General features: G+C 42.1%; 1 protein-coding gene across 5 annotated transcripts in view; it reads right to left on the reverse strand.

The window, feature by feature from the left end:
* Positions 1–23,393, reverse strand: part of LOC102376260 (protein ADP-ribosylarginine hydrolase-like protein 1) — a 134,534-nt gene that overhangs the window by 107,113 nt on the left and 4,028 nt on the right. For all 5 annotated transcript variants that reach the window (XM_025196114.1, XM_025196116.1, XM_025196115.1 and 2 more), the window contains exons 2-7: positions 21,882–22,046; positions 16,034–16,159; positions 12,412–12,552; positions 8,399–8,526; positions 2,884–3,016; positions 43–196 (exon numbers count right to left, since the gene is read on the reverse strand). In XM_025196114.1, coding sequence (XP_025051899.1) covers positions 43–196; positions 2,884–3,016; positions 8,399–8,526; positions 12,412–12,552; positions 16,034–16,159; positions 21,882–22,046 — 847 coding nt within the window. The remainder of the gene's footprint in view (positions 1–42; positions 197–2,883; positions 3,017–8,398; positions 8,527–12,411; positions 12,553–16,033; positions 16,160–21,881; positions 22,047–23,393) is intronic.

Here is a 23,393-nt window from a genome sequence, read left to right on the forward strand (position 1 = left end):
TATAGTCTTTAAAGAAAGAGAAAATGGCAGAAACTGCTTTACTTTTCCTCTGTGGATAGTCGGTAAAGAGTCTCTCCCAAGTATTCTAGCCTCTCCCTTTGCTCAAGATCCTGGTACAAGCCTTTAGGAACCTTGCTCAGGCCATAAAGTAATCCATACAAGCAGCCAGCAATGGATCCAGTGGCCGCACTCTCACCTGTAAAATTAAACACAGTAGTGCATCACCCTGTTACAGCCATTTGTAATTGCACAGTATTAAACTGCACTATTCAGGGAGGGAAGCAGCAGATCAAGGAACCTGGCAGAGGCAGCCCAGCCCCCCCAATTTTGGCTGTGCAGTTGGGGCACAGTGAACTCTGATCTCACTGCTTGGTTTCACAGAGTCCTGCCAGAGCTCTGAGTTCACCGGCTGATCGGCGTGGGGGTCTGACAGAGGCTGCTTTTGCATGGCTCTGGAGTACAGGGGGGGGGGGGGAGCACTGTTGCTGCTTACCCTATCCTTTCCCACTGAATTCGGCAGTAGAGGAAAGGAGGGGGATGAGCAGTGGCTCAAGCCAGACCTTGCACCAAGAGCTCACATGCAACACAGCCGAAGGGAAGCATAACTGCACCCGCTCTAGAGGGAAGCATTAAGTCATTATTCCACTGGCAGGTTTTGTGGCGTCTCAATGAGACTCTTGGAGTGGGAGCTTTAGGAGGTTCATCAGTCTTAACTGGAATCCCTGCTCTTCTCCCCTGCCACCAGTGCATAATATATTGCACCTGAAAAGGAAGAGAGCTGCCCTGCATCAGCAGACTATGCTCTTCCCTGTGGCTAATGTGCCTCTGGTCTCTCACCAGAGGCAATTAGCTTTAGCACAACACTACCTGAACATAGGTGGCTACACCATTTTCCTTTTGTGGGATAGCTTACACAGTGAAGCCAGTGGAGATGTTCCTGTGCCTTGTGCTGTGTAGACATGCTTGCAGAGCCACAAAGTGAAGGTAAACCCTGAGTTTCATGTGTCCCAGCACACGAATTGGCTCCACTATTCCATTCAAAGCACACTTGGTAGGGGAGATTCCTTGCCCTGCTCTGTGCTAAGAAGAGTACAGAGAGAGGGAAGCTCCCCTTGCTCTTCCAGGGAGGGATTCCCCTTGAGCAGGCACCAATCAAGCAGAACTTGTTCTTATGCTCCTGGCACAGGAAGCATGCAAAAAAAACACAACCCCCCCCCCAAAGTACAAAACAAAAGACAACCTAGCACTTGCATTTTCTCTGTTGCCTGTGCAGCAGCAGTGAACAACCATGCTGACATTGCGGATTGTGTTGATTTGCAAACAAGGAAATGGGTGTGCCATTAGCCTCAGAGTGGTGGGGGGGAGGGAAAAATCGATTTGCTAAATGGATATGAGGCTAAAACTCATTTCAGCAAGCGACCATGCTTTCCTACTGCTAAGATGGCAGCCCATAGATTTGAAGGGTTTCTTAGCAGGGCGTCAAGCTAATGCCCCCTACATTACAAACAAGCCAGTTAAATTTTTAAAAAATGGTTTTGAAAGGTAAAGAGCAATGTCTTTTGCATTACAAAATAGCAATGTAATTAAATTAAAGCACTATATTTGGTAATGTTTGGAAAGATAAATGTGCAACCATACAGAAAAATTCCTCACACACCCATGTGAGTGGCACAGCTGATTGAGTTTAATTGCCACTGGGAAGGAGGTAGCAGGGTCACCACAACACAATAAGCACTGACTTATTGCTCTTTTCCTTTAAGGAAGAAAAAACTTATGCTCAGAAACATCTCCCTTAATTTAAATAGCCCTTGATGTGCAACATCATCATTGTTACCTCATTACTAGATAGGAAGAGCAACTCCAGAAACATCTGTTATGGTGCAAAATCTTTGGGATGCGGAACATATCTTACTCTAACACATTAGGGAATGGTTAGCAATTTAAAACAAGTAATTGCAATAATACACACACTCAGACATTGCAACTATCTATGACAGCTTGGGGTCAGATCTTGTTAGCTCTCACCAGCTAACCAGGCTTGAGCTACATTGGCACCACAAGCCCAGTATCCACTGGATGTCTCAGTGGAGCTGGTGGTTCAGAAGGTGGCCCCCACTTTCCTTTGACCCAATACTGACCTAAAAGCTGTGCACAGAACTAGGGAGCAAAGTGCTGTTGGAGGAGCTCTCTTTTGCAAACCAGACACATGAACCATTCGAGCACCTTAAAGAGCAGGTGGCATTTTTCACAAGACTAGGGATACCAAACCTACATCCTAGCTGGGTGTGCTGGCCAGGGCCGGGAACCTCCCATGCCCAAGGGTGGGAACAAAGCGTGTGGGCTGAGTAGGGTACAGTTAATTGGTGGGTACGAAGAACCGGATAAAACTGCCTGGCAGGCTGGATGCAGCCTATGGGCCTTATTTTACCCACCCCTGTCCTAACCAATTCCCAACTTGGGTAAATTCAGCTTACCTGAATCCTCCCTGCTGTTTTTACTGGACACAGTAAACTTTGTCTTTCCCTGCCCAGACCCCTTGTGTGGTTGAATAGTTGCTACTCTAGAGATGGATGAAGCAAATCTTGTACCAAGACATCCTTGATGTATGTCAAAGGTAGGCTGTGAAGCTTAATGTTTGCACAGCACTTTCAGAGCCTTGAATGACAGGTGCTATTACAATAGGAATAATAATGATGTAAAGCTGCTATAGCAGTAATAATACACAACCGTAGGTTTCGTTTACTCAGCAGATTTCCTGCTAAGGTTTTTCCTCCAACAAGACAAATATTTCTCGTTTAAACTTCACATTTCTTGCAGCAATGATAATTTTGCCCTTTAAACCCTGAGGGATTCAAATATGTGATGTTATAAAGGAACACTCACCGCCGTGGAACATGGCACGGTTGCAAAGTTCTGTCCAGTCACCACCACATCCTAAAATAGCATCATATGCAATCATGGGAGCATCATGCCCTCTTCTTCCACCGCGGCCTTCTGAACTCCACCTCCTGTAAGTCTGAAGGAATAACTACAGTGTCAGTTTGAGTTCTAAGCAGCTGTTCAGTAGTTCTTCTGCTGTGAAACACAGGCCAATGGCATAACTAGGGGTGGGTGAGAGGGGCACCAAGCCCCAGGTGCTGACTTAGGAGGAGGGGTGTCAAAATTGCCCACCAGAGTTGCTCTTGCAGCAGCAGCCAGGGCATAAACATCAAACCACTGCTGCTTTAAGAACAAGAGCTGGAGCAGGCAGAACATGCAGCAGCAACCATCAGGGACTGTTTTGGGCAAAACTTCAGTTCTCCCCCTATATGCCACCCTCAACTCTCAGCACTGTGCTCCCCCCACCCCACTTCCATTCTCCTGCAGGGTTTGCCCAGGGCAAAAACCCTACTCATTACAACACTGACGCAGGCCCCTAGAAGATGGATCCAATCCCACCTTTCAGAGGAAGTTCCTACCTTGTAATGTTACTTGACATATTGGAGGGGTCCCTCTTACCTTCCCATATACAAAAATACAACTGCAACATTAAGTTTTGCATATATTATTTTTCACAGCCCTATATAACTGCCAAACTCTCTGTTCCTCCATGGGATGGTTGCTTTCAGATGCAACACTTCCCTCAGTGATGGACAAAGCCGTCTGTGCCAACAGCAGTGATTTGCCACACTTTCGGACAGGAAGAAACAGAAAGCACTTGCAAATACTTTGCAGGCTAAATTCTTGACCCAATTTGACTGACAGATTTCAAGAAGAGGATCACGTTAGAGTCTAATTTTATATCTTGAAAGTTCATACTGTCTTGGAAATTGGAAGTAGAATAAGAACTTAGGAGGTTGTCTTGCCCTTTTCTTTGCCACTGAGAAATTGTTCTTTCTTCACCCAGTCACATATTCTCAGTTTAATCCAATCCAGTTTTAAATGGGGCTTTCCCCACTTCATCAATACATTTTTTTTAAATGTGTCAGATTTTGAACATTTTAAGTTTTTTTTCTGACCCTTCTCTGCCCCTGCTCCTACAAACATTGGTCAGCACGAGAATGAAAATGATATCTGAGTGCAAAAGCAGATTTCCTTTTCAGCAACAAAAAGACCTGGGACTCTCAAAATGGACCATGCAGGACTCAAGTTTTGCCTGTCCATAATTCCCAAGTATAACAAAATCCACCTGCTCCTCTTGTACAGTATAATAAGCATTTGACTTACCAGGTAGCCTGCAAGCCTGTATTTTCCCTTAGATTACAGGATGGTAACTTGAATTTTTCCAGAGCTCAATTTGACCGTTAGGTTCTGTGGCACACAGAAAACCTCCTCTTGCTTTCCAGTCTATTCGCTTTCATTTCAGCTTCATAAATTTATATTCTATACCCCTCCCCTCCACACAAACTTCTATGCTAGAGATGACAGTATCTGAGGCAGGAATGCAGTTTCACTTCTTCTTTGTTTATATGTTTGTAAACAATAAGCAGCATCCATCCGCTGATATGATCCTATTACACCAGAATGTAAGGCTTCAGTTCAGTTCTGCAGATCTTTAAGGCTTTAGATGATTTCTGTGGAATAGTACTAACTCACATGTATAGTCCCACTGGAAGCAAGAGGACTATTCACAGAAGTGCTATGCTGAGTACGAGTTGCAGACATCTCAAGTGTCACTCATTTGAGTTTTGAAGGTACCTAAATGCTCTACACAAATTTAGTGGCTCTTCACTTTGAGTGTTGAAAATTATTAGATTGGGAACAGATAATTATGAAATAGAAGCAATAGAAAATAATTCACGCTACAGGGATGCATCTCACAGCATCCTAAGTTCCTTGCATGAATAATTTTTTGCTCTCCCACATTTTGAATCTTCATCATGTAATGCGTCCAACCCTGGAATCTTGACAACCTGAGAGGAGTGCTCCAAGAGCCAAGCCACAGAGCAAGAGGGAACTGCAGCTTCTTTCCATTTGTACAGTTTATGTAACGCTCTTTTTTAACACCCAAACTTAAAACGTACTGTAAAGTAACTTGTCTTATATCTACCCACTGCCTATTTATCTATGCCCTCAGAGGCCATATCCAGATGAGCATGGCTGTGTGGTATGGCCACATACCACACATTCAGTTGTTCTCCACACTGCAAAGAAGCAGCAGGGGGGGGGGGGGGGGGGAGTGAAGTAGCAATGCATGCGCACCACTCAAAACCAGAGCCTAGTCGGCTGGAGCCGCACTACTGCTGCTAGCCAGGCTCCGCGTGGCAGTGGCAGTGGCAGGATTGCCACTGCTGCAGCCCTGGGAGGCCCCAGGACACAAGGTAAGGCTGCTGGAGCCAACTCAGTGCTGGCTCCAGCCTCCGCTACCCCAGCTGGGGTAACTTGCTGCACACCAGAGGTATAGGCAGATTAATACATGGGCACATGGGACCCAGGCCCAGGGGCACCGGGATGCTTGAGTTCCCTCAGGAAATGGTAGGTTTCCCCTTGCAGGCAAGCAGCATTCCAGTCTGCAAGAGGTCCTGCTTGAGGCTGCCAGGAGCAGGATGCAGGGGCGGGGGAGTTTGCCACATGCACATGCACGGACAGCATGGAGAACAGCTCCCTGTAGGTAGGTCTATGGATGGGAAGAGGTATGAGGGAGGGAAGGGGTGTGTCGGGGGCAGATCAAGGCCCTCAGGCCCCAGAGTCAGGGAAGGAGTGGAACAGAGGCTAGGGGCAGTGCCCAGTCAGGGTGGTGCCTTGGACCCAGGGCCAGGGCAGGGAGCAGGATGGAGCCATGGCCAGCTCATCCAGCAAGCACAGGGGGGTAGGGAGGGTGGAAATGAGGAAGGGGGGCAGCTCCCCGCCACTGTGTGCATCAACCCAGGGGCCCCGCTGGCCACACACCCTCTGCCCATCCCCAGCAGCAGTGGGGGTGGTGAATTATGCCTCCCATTGCCAGGTGGGCAGGGGACATACGGCCAGTGTAGGGCCCCCAAGGCAAAGGCAGCAGGGCAGAGAGCCCCAAGCCCACAGCAGACAGCCCACATCCGCCTTCATCCCATTCGGCTCCACTCTGCTCCAGTCGTGGGGGTGGGGGTGGAGGGAGCAGTGGGAAGAGGCAGGCATGTGCCACCCCACCCCCAGCCCAGCCAGGCCCACCTAGCCTCCCCCATGTGACATGAAGGCCCACCTTGCCCTTGGCAGCAGCAGCACCAGGAGGGGAAGGGGCCTCTCCCCCTGCCAGAGTCCCCACTGGAGTGTGGGGGGCCTCCAATTTTCTGCTTGCCAAGGGCTCCAATAAATCTTAATGGGACACTGCCCAGAGGGCACGTGGCACAAGGTGTGCCGCTGCTAGTTTTCCCCAGGGAACCAAATGACCATGCACATGTGGACACGGCCAGAGAGGGTTAATTCCCTCGCATTACTCCCCAAGGTTCTGAGTGGTTTGAAGATTTAAGAAATAGCACTTTGTCTAGCATGAACTCTTTGTTTCTTGCTGAACTGAAGTGTATTTATTTTTATGAATAAAAAAGGTCTATGAAAATTATTTAAAGAAATTCATTGAGCTGTATGGGCCTAACATACAAAGCTTGTGGAATTCGTGTGTGCACATTCACATGGGGGTTTTCCATGTGAAAAAAATGCACCCAGATTTTTAGTGTGACATTCTGGGCTTGCACATTCCTTTATCAGTGCACCATAAAACAGGAGTTGGCAACATTTTCCCAGCCTAGGGACTGGTGGCTTAATGTTGCTCCATGCTACCCAATCCTCTGTATGACCTGGGCCAGACTGGACCACTCTGGACTGGATCCAATCTTTTTATGGCCCAATCCAGCACCAAGACCATAGGTTGCTGACCTCTGCTGAAGAAAGATACACCACTGTAGTTCAATACACAACTGGCACACTGAAAGGCATGCAAGAAAGAATCAAATGCAATTTTATTTTGAAAAGAAATTACACAGTTTCTACATGTAGTTTCTATCCATGACTCAAGATTAAATATAGTCAATTTACAAGGAAAAATGGAAGTTTTCCATCAGTCCTGGTGACAAACCTGGGCTCAGAGTTAAGCAAAGACCTTGCTTTAGGTGCATGATTATCAAAGGCTCTGTAGGGCTAACTTGGTTACACAGGTGTACATGAAGGCAGAATTTGTCCTTGTAATTTGAATCCTGTCAACTATTTTCTTGGTAACAAGTGAGGTAGAATAGTATTCACTGCCAGTCTCTCATATAATAGCTGTGTTGACTCTATAATACTGGCAGGAGCAAAAACTAGTAAAAACCTTATTGGCACTAAAATAAGAAAATATGACTGAATGCAACCTTTCTCTGTGTGTGCAGAGTATGCAGGTGGTTTTTGTTTTTGTTTTTTTTTATTATCGATCAACAATCTGTCTTTTACTGGCACCATTCACCATATACTTGAGCCCCTAAAAAGTTTACACAGTGACTTCTCAGAATAGTCTGGGAGGATTGATTTATGGGGAAAGGCGACAAGAACTGAGTATTTATTGCTTGGCTGCTAAGTGGGGAACATGAGAAGTGCCTGCAAATATTGGAAAGTTGTAAACACCAAAGAAGGAGAGGCATTTTTTAGCTTGGTTCAAGGAGATCTAACTAGAAGTAGCAGGTTTAAAGAGAAATAAAAAAGACTATGAAATAGTTTCTCATGGAAAGTAGTAAAATACTATTGGAGAAGAATCAGTGAAGGGAACAAGGAAGTGGTCCAACAAGTGGACTAAAATGCCAGGTACAGACATTACGCTTATACCAGTATAAGCGATTGGAAACTAGTCCACGCCCCGTAACAGAACAGAAATTTAGCACACAGACCGATTTAAAAATGGCAGAATTCAGTCTAAGATTTCCACACACTCCACCTAAGAGAAAATGTGTGCTCTGTTCACTACCGCTCTAACTACGCTGCTTACAGAAAACTGTGTTAACTTAGATTGATTCTGCCTTGAGCTTTTTGAAAGTCTGTACCTAGTCCACATGGCAAGTGTCTAAGGGCAACCTAATTTAGTGAAGGTCAGGCACCTTTTTAAACAGTAACTTTTATGTCTTTTCCATCTTTAATAGCTATTTCTCATTACAATTTGGTTCTCAATATTGCACATTTCCTGGATGTTGAAATACTTGGCTAGCATGATATTTTCACCCACTGCATTCCTCCTATTCCATTATTGTTACTTAGTGTCTTTTTCCACGTGTTCACATTGTAACCATTTATGTTACCCTACAGGTTAAACAACAGTGGAACATTTTTTTCTTGGCAAAGAAACAAGAAACACTCAGGAAGCATCTGCATTTATAAGTAATTTCAGATTGATAGAAATGTTGGAAATATTTCTATTAGTAAAGACTTTACCTGAGAACGTTTTAAATTTACATTTGCAATTTTTTTAAATATTTTTTTTTTTTACCTTTTCTCTCTCTTCTGCATCATAATTATCAGGAAAGCTTGGTTTATTCTGATTTTCTTCATTGATTTCTCTTTCCTCCAAATAAAACTGCCATTTGGCTTCAAAGTAAAACCAGTGCTCCTGATATTCTGAAGATAAAAACAAATTAATAAAGTAATAGTCCACCTTGACCAGACTCTCAGGTGCACTTAACGTGTAAAGAAAGAACAGACCAGTGTCGATCTGGTTATTTTTACAGAGATGTAACTTTAACAGTTTACACAATACAAGTAGTATATATTTTTTTAAAAGATCAAAACTGCGTATTTGGTTTATTACACCAGTACTAACAGGTTGGAAACATGAAAAAGAAAAAAAGGAGGGGAGGCCATTAAAAACTAAGAACTAGCGTTACCATAATCATTTCCTATAACTTGAAAATAAATAGCATAATACAAGAATAAGAATGTTTAGTGAAAAAAGAGTAAACTAATGATTAGAACAATGGGTATGTCAAATTTTTGTCCCTATATTATGGATAAAGAAGGTGTAAAAAGGCTTAGTTGTTTTGGTTTTGCCTTTAAATCATACTTTTCTTTCCCATTTACTTTAGAAATATGAGGAACTTCAAGTCTTACCTTTCCTGGTTTTACCAGAGGACTTAATGGCTATCACAGAAAAGTGGACTAAAGACCTTTTTCCCCCATTGTTTGAGTTAAACAAGTTTTGAGAATACCAATTAGAAAGCATTAAGTTAAAGCATCCTAAATATGATTCATATCCTATCTTTATTCCTCAGGTTTTACAGTTATGATTTCTCATGAGTCTACTAACTTTTCCTCTAAGAAATAACTAAGTAGAGAAAACCAGAATTTTCCACAGTTGTATATTGAATTCTATAGAGGAAGAAAAACTTTTAGGCTTTCTTTATATATACCCAACACTTTTTCCGTTTTCATGTCACTTTAAGCACCATGAGTCCCTAATCATATAAACTTGCGCATGCTTACTTTAACAAGTCCCCTTAAATTAACCTTTATACAAATGTTTAAGTCCAAACCAATTCAATAAAGCAATTAAAGGTACCTAGAACTAAGGTTGCTTGGATCATCAATCCCAATCCCTTGCAATTGAGGGCAACTATAAAACAGATGTTAAATCCCAAAGAGTCTAGGAAAACATCCAGCCAGCCCCTCTCACTCACTAGAAACTGCAAAGCAGGCTTCCAACATCCAATAACATATAAGCACCAAGTTCAATGGCATAGGAACTTGGACTGGAATGGTTCTTATGGGCCATCAACTCTAGTTCCCTGAATTTGCAGGCAATCATTTACTGAAGAACCCCCAGAATCACCACTTCAAACCACTACACAATTACAAACTAGGATCTTGACTACATACTCCTCCACAAGGCCTCCAAAAGTAAAAGTGTGCCATAGAAAGAGAGACCAAGAGCCACTAATGCCTTTCTGACAAGAGGCAAATCTTGACAGGGTTAGATATTTACAGAGCAGCAAGAGGGACATGATAATTTGAACATGGGCAATTCAGTAGTAGAGATCTTGTTCAAGCGTGTGGAGCAGCACTACTGCTCCAAATTAAGTACGCACAAAGTCTGACGTCTACTTTAATGACTTCCCTATCAATGGCTCAGAGCAAGATAGAAAACAAGGGATCATGCATGTGTAACAGTTACTTTTCTAAATGAAGCAATTTGATTTTCTATTCTCTTGCAGAGTTCCTCATAATGAATTAATATCCTTAAAATGCTTCACCTTTTAAAGAATAACAGTGGTTTATATATGCTGTTATCTGGTACATGGTGGTTGCTTCCCAAGCTCACATAACCCAGCAGAGAGAACAGGAACACAGTTGGACCAGAGTCTACTGCAGTCCTTATACTGAAGTAGCTTCCAGATTGGTGGGGCAGGAAAGATTTGATTTCCCCATAATGTTTTCTTGCCTGCTACTAGAGGGAAAAAAAATTGAACAACAACTGTTCAGCTACTCCAGGCCCTTAGCCAAGACCTAGAGAATCCAATTGGCATTTGCTGACTTTGTTGGTCCTTAAAAACATGGCTAGTATCTTGCTTAGCATACCCTAAGTTACTTTTATTGTGGTGTAGAAAGCCGAAATAGCGTCTTAATGAGATATTCATTTATGAAAAAACAAGGTGAAAAATGCATTCGTAGCCCGAAAGCTTGCTTAATAATTGTTTTCCAACTATTTAAGTTGGTCTAATAAAAGATATCAGATTCACCCAAAGAACCTTGTCTTCCTAGCCATAAAGCTCAAATGAATATTTTAACAAAAAGTACATCAGAGAAAAGCAGTGCTGGCTTAAATAAACACACAACTTATTAAATGATCTGATGATTTTAAAACTCAAAAAGCCTGGTATTTTTAAAGATGTTTTCTTGCTTTTCTGTTGCGCTTATAACCATACCATCCTAATGTCTCAACTCAAAAGCATTAATGAACCCTGTAGGAGCCCTGTAAGTTAGAGAAATACTATTAACTTCATTTTACAGATGGAAAAACTCAGGGTTTAAAGTGACTGCCCAGTCATGGGGGAGATCTGTGGCCAAGGCAGAAATTAAACCCAGACTATCCAAGCAGCTTTCCCCTCTGGGTGCCATTCCTTGACCCTTACTTGGGCTGAATACTTAACGACACTACACAAGTATCCATACAGAGAACAGTGGGACTACAAAGAGAAGTAATTGCAATTTGATACTGGGCAAGGGCTATTGACTTGGACGTTGCAACTAAATGTCTCTCATTGTCTTTGAGATTGAACCAAAAAAAGATTCTAAGAATTGGCTTTCCTAAAATGGAGGACTCTATTCAGTAGAAATTCTCCACAGCACATCTCACCAGCCAAGGGGTCTTGACCCTGATACAGAAAATTTTTTACTTGCTTCCAAAATAGCACTAGGTTCCACAATGCCAAAGTTACATAGTGCATGCTTCAGGAGCCCCACATATCTCTATGCAGTAGTGGGTTCACCCTGGATAGAGTGACAGGACCCTTCTGTAAAGGCAAGTCAAAGAGAAACCTATATATGCTAATCCCGCACCTGCTGTCCCTAGGACTAGCTTAAAGAATAATAATAACCTCCAAACAGAACAGGTTCCACTAAAACAATTCTGTGCATTTCAGAAAGCCTTCCCATTTGTTCTGTCATGTTCAAAGGAACAACTTGATAACTTAGATAAACCTTTTGTTTTTTTAATGTTCCAAAAAAGGTTTTAGATGGAGTCTCATCATTCTTGATAACCATCCCCTCATAGCTCTTTAGAAAAGATAGAAAACCTCTTTGCTTCACTTCTGGAGATGCATCCAAGTTATGCCAATTTGTTCACATTGGAACAGGACTGATATAAATACAATGATCCTAGGCAAACAGTCAGTAGGCAGCTATTAAGCACAAAGGTATTATATACTCAGGTCAAGTAAAATAATCTTTTTCAGGAGTCCTATTTCATTCAACTGCTTTATACAGCAGTATAACTAGGATGCCTCCCAAATATGTGAACAGAATAGCAAAAACCCAGATTTTAATATCCAGACAAAGAGTGAATTAATTGTTTTTCTAATGCATGCATCTTCAGCTGGGTTAGGGACTTCCACTGGAAAAATTAGGAATGTCAATGATTTTCTTATGAAAAAAATCATAGTGATCATGCAAGTTTGTTTGATTTGATGGGGGGCAGCTGAAACAGCTTAAACTGCAGCACACATTTTACAACTGAAATGCTTGCAAATATATTTCCTATTTTGTAATGAACTCTATACAGCTTATGGTTATTGTTATACTTTTACTTTTTTTATATTGCCACCAGTGTGGCAGGCAACTTCCCAAATATATGAAAATAAGGTTCTGTCCGAACAGCTTACAGGATAAACGGATGAGGTGGGAAGACAACATGCAGACACAGGACAGTCTGTGAAGAAATAAAAGCAGGACGCTGAGTAGTGAAATTTACTGGGTATTGTTATAGTTGATTTTTAAAAAAAATTTAGTTACCTGCCATGTGTCGAATGGTCTTTTTGCAGTATTCTTCTGCCATTGGAACCACCTTCATCATGTCTCTTCCCCACTTTACTAATGGTTTTCCTTGAATTGCATACGATATGAATAGGGCTGTACACAGAGACCCTAAAAAGCCTAGAGTGAATAAATTAGCATTAATAATTACCACCTGTATTTCTACCATGGTATTAATGAAGACATCCTTGGCCTATCCCCAGTGAAAATATTACTAGGTGTGTCATAGCTCTAGTATTGTTTAACAAATATATATTACCTAATCTGTCTATTTACAGGCTGGCACTTGGCACAGTCAGACTTTTGGCTGCAGCATGGTGCTTACTGGGTAATGACTTATTTCACATGAGGGAGCTCCTGTTCTCCTTGGTATAATATGACAGAAATTTACGTAATTATGTGAATTATGTAAATAAACATGATGGCTTTGTATGATACTGAAAATCTTTTCATTTAAGTCGCATTAAATAACTGGCCTGGACAAAGCAGTTCAATTACACTTTAAATGGCAAAGATTTCTCAGGGTGATAGATTTTATTGGACCAACTGCATAGCTGGAGTAGAGTTAGATAAACTTTAACTGGCTTCATGCAACTTGCAGATTAGAGATATTAGATGTAACATTGTTTCTAGCGAAGTCTATTCTACATTGCCGTTATGCATGCTTTATTTTACTTGACTGCTGACAGACATTCAGCTTAATGGGATCCGATTCATGATTAGCCACATGTTCAATTTAAAGCATGATACTAAGGAGCCACAAAATTGTTGCATATAATATGTGGAATACATTTGTGGCTTGTTTACTGTATTGTCATGCTTTAAATTGACTTGAACATTTGGCTTCATTGCTATTTAAGGCAGAATCACCCTGTTAATTGCATCTTAAATGTAACGTGTCAGGAGCCTTCGGGTTTTATTTGCCTTAAAGAGATAACTGTGCAAGTAAAGTTTGTTGCATGGTTGCATCTAACTCTTAGCATTTGACTATGGTCAAGAATTTATTTTTCTTTCAAGTGAAACTCATAGTTTGGTTGAGTCAGAGCTTTATTTGCTTGTTTTTTTTATACCTGCTTGATATTTTTGGGGTGGTTTTTAAATACAGGAAAAGTATTGAGTACAAAATTCACTATAAGGCTAGGAAACCAGTTCAGTCATTTTACACAACTGCTTAACTTCAAGGATGCAAATCAATGTCACTACTCACAGTCTAAGCCAAGCATTGCTCTTAAAGGTGCAGACAGAAATTACATTTGCTGTGCGATTGGCCCCTTGAAAGTGTTCTGCAGCTGTGCCTTAACAGAAGAGCACGTCTGCAGAGCACTCTGACTGCAGGACAAATTAACCCTCATTGTATGAAGATTCAAATGAAGGCACTTCAAAGCAAAGTGCCTTTATTAACTTGTGTCTGCTCCAGCAGCTGGGCTGCTGCAGCTCAGCCCTGCCCCCAGTGCTGGCTCAGGATGGGAGAGGGGGGAGAAGGGAGCTCAGGATGGTATTTTCCCAGTCTGCTGTTGGAGTGCAGGCAAGTGGATGGGAGCCTCCTGAGGCTCCCCTCATATCCCTTCTCCTCCCCAACCCTTCCCCACCATCCTAAGAAGGGGGTGTGGGGGAAAGAGGGCTCTGGGAAGAGGCTGCCAACACGCAGCCTCTCACTGTATCAACTCCATATTGGAGCTTGAACCCTCACCCTTCCAACCCAACAGATGTTATCTGGGAGGATCAGTCTAATTCATCGCTTTTTCTGTGAAGCATTATAAGTTAGACCGGGGAGCTGCACTTCTGTCTGTGCCTTAAGTGACTTGTTGGATCAGGGCTTTAATACTTTGTTTATCAACAATTTTTTTGCCGTTCATTATTTTTGAAGCATCTCAGCTCCCTAACTATGACATGACTATGTTCTTTCCTTGAGCTGTCAGGGAGAGGCAATGTATAATAAAAAGGATGGCACTTTTTGCTGGGGGGGATTTGTTTTTTTTCAAGGATATATTTAACTTGAAACACCAAAACATAGCAGTGCAAAATGTAATAAGTTGCCCCAAATTAGGGCAATGCAATTTGTAAAGGTATCTCTGAATTTGTCATGTTAAATATTTTGACAGCATTACTATATTTTTAATACAATGAATTCATAGAAATTATTAATGCAATAAGCAACATTGCTGATAGAGTAATTCTGATTAAAGAATCAGAGGTAGAAAGCAAAATCATTTTAGGAAGTTTAAACTGCTCTATGTTGAAGTTCACTGTGGTTTTATTTATTGCTGTTAAATATCACTAACCATATTACTTAAATCTAAGATGACCCCCCTGCCCCCAATAAGCATGGGGCGGGGGGGGAAGCCTCTTGTCTTAAATTCACATACAAAGTGGGGGAGGAGCAGGAGGCAAGCAGCTGCTGATGCTCTGTCTCTAGCCCTGAGCCCAGGTTGGGGTTGCTTGCCCTCTGCAGCTTCTTCCCCCTCCTCTCCCCACTTCCCCTGCCTTACTGTCAGGTGTACCTTGGCTCTGGCTCAGGCTGGATTCTCTCTTGGGCATGGAGCACATTAAAATTGTCCCCTGCCCAGCCAATCAGCAGTACCAATGCTGCTGCACAGCCCAGCAAAGGCTGAGCTTTCATGTGCTGTACTCCAGGGAGGGAAGAGAGCCCAAAGCATCGTCTAACAGTAAGGGAGGGTAAGGGAAGATCAGAGACTGGGTGAAGTGGTGGGGAGGGGAGGGAGGGGAGGGGTGGGGAGAGGGAAAGAAGCAGATATTGTGGGGAGCTGGGGGTGGAGACTGGAGGTGGGAAGGGGGCAGGAAGTCTACAGGGGGAAGAAGTGAGGGAGCAGAGGGCAAAGGGGCCACCCCCAACAACTGCTTTGCCTGCTGTAACAGTGTGGGGCAGATGCGAGTTCTAGACAACCCTCCAAAAAACTTAGATTCTATACCTGGAAAATTATAATTTACAAGAATTATATTTTAATTTTATCTTATATTTATAACTTATAAGAAATCTATATTTTTTCCATATATAGAATCTATTTATTGGGGGGGGTTCTTATATTCAGGGTCAGCTCAGGGTCAAGTAAATATGGTAAGTACTATCAGTAGCACAGAGATGTCAAAACAGAATGGCTGATCTTTCAGAATGCTACTTTTTTTTTGGTTTAGCTAGGTCTGATTTCTTCAAGCCACACAGATTTGGAAGTATCCTTACAACCAATTTGTTTCCCTTCCTAACCATATGAAAATGATCACTGTGGCAAGAATAATCAAAATAAAGGCATGATTACCTCCAAAACAGTGAAATCTGGATAAATCCAAATGTTTTAAATTTGGATAAAGGTTAAATTTGGATTAGGTTAAATTTGATCGTGAAAGTAACAAGCAAATTGTTTAAGCATTTCAAGTGGTTTTCTAGCCATTCTATAGCTAGAGATTTCATGGATGTATATCTAACATACACCTCACTGCAGGCAAGTATCAAACCAGGATCCTGGAGTCTGCAAATTCAGCAGATTTTGACAAGGCAGTTATTGGGAGCTGTGCTAGTCTTCTCTAAACTAAAAATCAGTCTTATACATTCCAGACAAATAAACTTCATTCCAATGGACGTTACCTGTAGGATGGTTATGAGTCATTCGGCCACATTCAATGCTCACTTCAATAAGACTTTCTAGCCTCTCAGGCTTCCAGTATCTCATACCTAAACACATGGCTTTTGTAGCTGCTCCAAATCCAGAACCTACATTAAAAACATAATTATAGCCTTTTTAAAAAGGAACTAATAGTATACAAATATAATGAATGTCATATGAAACTAGCATATTACAGTAATTCAAATAACTTTTAAGGGACTGAAAGCTATCATTCAAAACATACTTCAGGCCTAACAGCCATGCACATGGATTTTTGCCTCCACATAGAACACTTCAGTGCAGTATTTTATTCAACAGGATTTCAAGGCAGTTCACAAAATTTTTATACGGTATTACCTTAGAAAATACCCTATATTAAAAAAATTAAGGCTACAAAGTCCAGCACTCGGGAAATGCCTGAATGCAAGCGATCTGAATAAACTTAATTCAATCCCATTGTATGCAGGATCATATAGTCTTTAATTACATGATAACACCCTAGTTTCTCTCTAGGATGCCTGCCTTATTTAGTGCATAAGCTAGGTTAGTGATCCTCTCAACACCCTGGAGTGCCTTGAGATCCTTTAAAAGGTGACAGGGGGCCCATAGTCAAAAAAAAAAAAAAAAAGTGAAAACTAAGAGCTAGCATTAAAGGAATATGGGTTGGATTAATGGGCAATAAGGTGGATAAGAACTGGCTGGATCATTGGGCTCAAAGGGTAGTAATCAATGACTCTATGTCTAGTTGGCACCTGGTCGCAAGTGGTCCTGGGTCTGGTTTTGTTCAATATCTTGATCAACGACAAGGAAGATGGGATGGAATGCACCCTCAGCATCCCCTAATCATTTTCATTGCCCTCCACTGGACAATTAGGTTCAATAAGGAGAAGTGCAAAGTCCTGCACTTAGGATGAATCAATCCCATACAGTGGTACAGAGGGAGAACTGACTGAATAAGCAGCAGCTCTGCAGAAAAGAACCTGGGGGTTACAGTACACAATAAGCAGAATATGAGCCAACAATGTGCCCTTGTTTCAAAAGAAAGCTAACAGCATATTGGGCTGTATTAGTAGAAGCATTGCCAATAGATCAAGGGAGGTGATTATGCCCCTCTATTTGCACTGGTGAGGCCACATTTGGAGTACTGTGTCCAGTTTTGGGCCCCTTACTATGGAAAGGATGTAGACAAATTGGAGAGAGCATAGTGGAGGGCAACAAAAATGGATTGGGGGCTGGAGCACATGACTTGTGAGGAGAAGCTGAGGACGCTGGGCTTATTCTGTCTGGTGAAGAGGACTGAGAGGAAGATTTAATAGCAGCCCTCATCAACCTGGTTCCAAAGAGGATGGAGCTACAATATTCTCACTACAATACCGGTGTACTACACAAATATTAATCAATTGATTTCCACCACACACTGTGATTTGTGATATCATCTCTATTTTACCACTGGTAAAGTGAAGCCCAGGAAAAAAAATTATTTCTGATCACCCAGGCAGAGCTGACTAGGACCCGATTTTTTTTTTTTTTAAATTGGCATTTTTTCAGGGATATAGGTTGTACCCGTGTTGATCTAAAAAGCAGAAGCAGATAAAAACTCTTGGAGTAGAAGGAATACCTTTTATTAGACCAACTAAACGGTAGCAAAAAATGTCTTTCTTTGCAAGCTTTCAGACCCAAACACCTTTCATTAAGCAGAGGAGAATTCAAAAATTGTAACAGCTCTCTATCAGGTGTTTTCTGAACTGCCTTGGTATCCTGTTGAATGAAATGTGTTATAAAAATGTAAGCTAAATTGAGATTCTCTTTTAAGCAACTTGAAAGCTGCCATTAAAATGACTTCTTAACTTGTCTACTATTGATATGTCCAGTATTGGCATCAGAAAAAAGCAAAGCAACTCAAATGCCGGTCTCTACTAGGTAGAGAACTTTTACAGTCTTTGAATTCTTCTCTGCCTGACAAAGGGTGTTTGGGCCAAAAAGCTTGCAAAGAAAGAATTATTTTTATACTGTGTAGTTGGCCTACCCCAGGAGTTTTGTCTGCCTTGGCATTTTTTCAGTATTTTCTATGCTCAGTCTAAACTCCTCAATCTTCAACTGCATTTGTAAGCCTTCAGTCCTTCTCTTCTGGTTGAGCACCCAGAATATGAGGGATGTGCAATTTTTACACAACTGCGAACATTTTGGCTTGAAATGACTTGTTCAGACTCACTGGCTGAGGTACCTCCAAAGAGCCAAATTTCAGTTTAGCACCGTATTCTTTTCTTTGTAGTAGGTTTTCATGACAACTAGAGCATGTGAGAGGTTCAATGCAATTTAAAACACCTTGTAAAAGTGACCTTTCAACTTTCTGCACACAAAGAAGTGAAAGAATACATCTTTCCCCATGCATAGTCCTTCCTTGCCATTGTGCAAGAGACCCACATCCCTAGGACCTTCCTTGAGCACCAGACTTTTGTCTGATGCTTCTATGCAAGGGAAAGATCCAGAGGAGGTTTAGTGGTACAGATGTATGCCCCTTTCAGTTGATGATGCTGCCGGAGTTTTTTTAAGTCCCCCAAATCAGGTGAGAATCCCCCTGGTCCCTCTCTGTGCTTAGTGGCACCTCCCCTCCTATAATTCCTTTCCCCCACTCACCCTGTCTCCAGTTGCCCTGGGGGCAAGGGTAGGGGTGCAGGGAGGTCCCAGAGCCACTCCTGCTTGCCTCAGCCAGGTGCTGTGGAGATCCAGGCTCAGCTGGAAACAGAAGCAGCTGTGGCAGGTCCCTAAGGTATTTCTTGCCAGCCTAAGAAAAGGTGCAGGGGAAGGGAACCTGCCCAATGCCACAGCTGCTGTCTGGCTGAACCTGGCTCCACATGCAGCTCAGCTGAAGCAGGGCAGGAAAATCTCTAGGGCTGCTTTAGGATTAGGAGAGAACCTAATGAGGCAGGACAGCACGCACATACTACCACCCTCCCCAGTCTGGCTGTGCAGCAGGTGCATGGGGCAACTTTACCGGGCTGTGGCAGTGATAGCACCTGGTTGAGAACCAGCAAGGTAAGTTGAGCACGACAGTGGTTCTCAAGTAGGGATGCTGCCACATAAAAAACAAACAAACAAACATGGCAGAGGGGGTCTGTAAAGATTGAGAACCACTGCCTTAAAGCTCATTCCCTTGTGTCCGTCTTGCCCTGCCCAACCCAGTTCATGAGCCTACTGCCTTGCAGGCTGGGTTTAGTCCCTTAGGAGCTCCTCAGCCAGTCCTTAAAATACAAGATGCAATCCTCACACTAAACAAACTAGCAAACAAAAGCCTTTGACCCTTCTCTGGGCAAGAAAGGGGGGGCGGGGGGCTTTGGCTCTGCCTCAGGACAGCAGCATTGCTTCTTCCTGGTAGCAAACCTATCTGGGTTCTAGTTCACCTCCTGCCTGCAAAGTCTGTTCACTCCCCTAGTTTGCTCCTCTATGCTCTCTCCTTTGGGGTTTTAAACTCCTAGAGGCTTATCCCATAGGTAATAAAGGGTACTCCTTTATTATCTTCTACACACTCACAGCTGGCCTTCTGCATTAGGGCTGCCTGCCCCTCTTACAGTGCCAGGTCATCATATACATTTTGCTATCATTGCCTTTTCAACTGACCCCCTCTGCTTCCAACCCTGTCTGCAGATAACTTATGCTGTTTTCTTATTTTCTTTCATGCTGTGTAGACACCTGAAAGGACAGTACTAGGACCATGGATAACCACTTGGTTACTTCTGTTCCTCAGTGACACCAATGCCTCCTGCAGCTGGTGGAGAGCAGTTTCAAGAAAAGACCATCTGTGGCCCTGAGGCATGGCCTGGAGCATGCTCAGAGAGGACAATCTTTGGGCCATGTTGGTACCCAAGACTCTCCACTTGAGTGGATTTTCAAAGACCCAAAAGCCACATTACTGACTCCAAAAAGGCACTGGAGCTTCTTGTTTACACTGTTAAGAGTTTAAGAACATCTTTTAAGAACATTTTTCCTATAACATTTTTCCATCTCAGAGACCACTGAACTATTTTATTGACACTTTGACAAAAATTAAAAAATGAGTCTAACACAAAGCATGGAAAAGCTCAGTCTAAACTGCTAAAGGTCTGGCAAATTATAAGTGGCAGAAAATGGGGTTCTAAAACAGAAATTGTCAGGTGCCCTTAACTACAGGCATAACTAATAATTCTGCCTGTAACATGGGAATCATTTTATCCTGTGATGTAGTTCTGCTACAACTGGAATGGAACACAGCAGCTGTTTGACAGCACACAGCAACAATACACAAATACTTAACATACAAAATGACTTACAACAATTGTATCCAAACGAATCTGAGCAGGAAAAAAGAAGTTAGATAGCCAGTATGTAGTTACGCACATTGGAATTTGGCCAGACCCTAAAGACTAGCACATGAGTGCTGTTGCTAGAGGGACATTCATCTTCTCAGGGCCATACAAGGCAGGCCCTCACCTGAGTCCAGCATCCCAGTCAATTTCCACAGTGCACACAGTGCCCATCGAAGGGTCTTTGCCCACACTGCCCAACCCACAGGTATGCGGGCTGAAGTGAGATGTACCAAGTGAATGGAATAGAGTTGCTAAAATTCTTTTTGCTCTCTCCAAGCAGCTGCTGCAAGAAGCAGAGGGTGAGGGAGGGTTCCTGTTCTGTCAAAGAGGACCGAGTGCCATAAATAATCATGGCATTGCACTGCAGTGTATTTGTCATGATATTGCAACAATGTGTGATACCATTGAGTGGCACTAATGGTATCACACATTGATACCATTAAGTGGCACTAATTGGTATCACACATTGATATGAATGACTGTGATAGCATCTCATCACCTCAGGGCAACATCTTTGTAGTATACCACAATTGTGTGTCTCCTTGTGAATACTTCATTTGATAAGAAGTAGGATTTTTTTGGTCATATCTTTTATTGGACCAGTTATATAGTTGAGAGAAGTTTTAGACAAATTTTTTGTATTACTTGAAAGCTTGTCTAACATCTCTTCCAAATGCATACCTAATCTAAGAAGTAATATTGCCAAAATAAATCCTGCTTCTTCCATATTCCCTGGATCATAACTACAGCAATAATACAATAATACTACCAAAATATCATTTGATAAATTAACTCTCCAGTTCATTAAGGATAAACAAAGTATGTATGCATGGGCATCTGCATGTGTGCTGAGAGTTTATTTAACCTTAAGGAACTAGAGTCACTTTATCATTAAATGAAACAGTCACAGATAGAGAGCCATAATAGATCCTAGAGGGTCTCTTGATAGAGGATAGCAGGATTATCAGTGAAGAATAAATTATGCTATGGAATCTTTTGCTCTAACCACCTGAAGGAAAATATAATAAAGTTATAATATTCATATTTTTCTTCTGCAACAGAGTTACTTTGCTAGCTAACCTTTTCCCTTAGATGTTAATCTCATTTGCAAATGCAACATTTTGTTTTTCTAGACAGTATCGCATTTAGAACTTCAAAAAACTATTGAAACTTAAATGAAACATGGCAGAAAATATTCTGTAAAACAAACATGCAAATCAAGGACAAAAATCTGGACCAAGAGGCATAATTTCAAGTATAATGTTTCTTTAAATAGATGTTAAATGGGGCAGGCTGGATTTACAAAAGGACAGCGTGCCTTACAAAGGAATTCCTGGCAAATCACTTGCCACCTTCAGGCAAATATGGAATTGTTGCAAAGCCATCCTCTTTGTTTGTTGCAGGAAAAAGGAATGACCCTTTCCCTGCATTTCTAACTCTACAAAAACTGTTATTGACAAACACAGATGACCCAAAAATACTGTACCCTTTTCATTAAACGGTGTGTGCCAAGCCAGGAGATAGTTATCCGGCTTTAACTGTGAGCAGCTTTCAATGGTGGCAGGGTCTGACCGTCTCCCTGGGAGTTTGTCAGTAGAATCAACATAGCGTTTTACCAGTTCACGATATAGGTCTTCTAAACACCAGTAATCTGTTTAGAACAAAGCATTAAGAGACTATTAATAAGTAAGCAAAAGAAAAGACAAAATGGCATGGGGGGGGAATGAGATGGGATGGGAAGGACGACACAGGGCACCGGGCACCAGACTTTTTAAAATTCTCATTCAGGTGAATATACAAACACTTTTATAGAAGCCCTGAAAACAATTGCAGAGCAGGCATACTGAGTCTCTCTCTGAACTAAAATACAAAACAAAGCAGCAGAACCAGGGTACATACACTATAGGGCTGCGTGGCTGAATTTCCTAATCCTAGCCAACAAACTAAAACCTTGACATGCAGTGGGACACAGAATTTTGGAGCTGTGCTCCCCCCACTGTCAATGGTTAAACTACCCAGGAGTCACCTGAGGCTCATGAGCTGTGGTATGGCTGCCTTGGCTATAGAGGGGGACAATTGCTTGCTTGTTTTTTTTCCCCCCCTCTTATTCCCTTCATTTGAAAAATAAAGGAGTCCCCACTTTTAGCAACTGTTGTTATGAGATCCACTTAGGCCCTAATTGGGCTGGGTACACAAACACAAGTAGCATCTTTGGTTGCCTAAACACATGCTTGCTCGCATCCTAATTAGAGTGCATTGGAGCAGACTCGATTAATTGAATCTTCTCCACGTTCTAATTAGGATGCTGTGGTGTCGCCTCATTGTCACGTGTATTAAGCCAAATGGAGTTTAGATAAAGCATCCTGTGGCCATTTTTAAACATGCAGAGGTTTAATACACATGATGGTGAGCCATTTTAATTAGAGTGGCTGCCCAGGAATTGGTCTAGTTAAAGCACCCACCTCATTCCCCTCCCCTCCCTCTCCCCCAAGCGCTATATAGGCAGCCTTTGACTTTAACAGGACTATTGTGTGCTCAAAGTGAGCTGCAAGGTGTAATGAGCTGCTAAAATGGGATTTTGGGGGGGGCGATATCTTTTACTGGATCAACTGCATGGCTGATATAAAGTTAGACAAGCTTTCGAATGCAAGGCATTCCTTATCAGATCATTGCTTTATTGCTAAGCTGCAGCCTTAAGTTTATTTGCCAACAATGCTCTAGTTTAAGACTGTATTTCCCTGTTTGAAGAATTACTGATTTCTAACCTCAAAGATAATTTTTTTAAATATATTTTTATTATAGTTTTTATTTAGAATGGTAGGTTATTTGGTATGGGCCCTGGGACTTTGTTTCTCCAGGACCCTGATCTTCTGTTCAAAATTTAAGAGATTTATTAATTATCACAATAAATCTTTACTGGCTTTGCAATTTTATCAGCAATTCATTTTCTGAAACAGAGGTTAACTACATTTTCAGGTTAGCTCTTTCTGTTAAAACT

This window comes from Alligator sinensis, unplaced genomic scaffold (genome assembly GCF_000455745.1).
Source record: "Alligator sinensis unplaced genomic scaffold, ASM45574v1 scaffold288_1, whole genome shotgun sequence".
In the NCBI taxonomy this organism is placed as follows: Eukaryota; Metazoa; Chordata; order Crocodylia; family Alligatoridae; genus Alligator; species Alligator sinensis.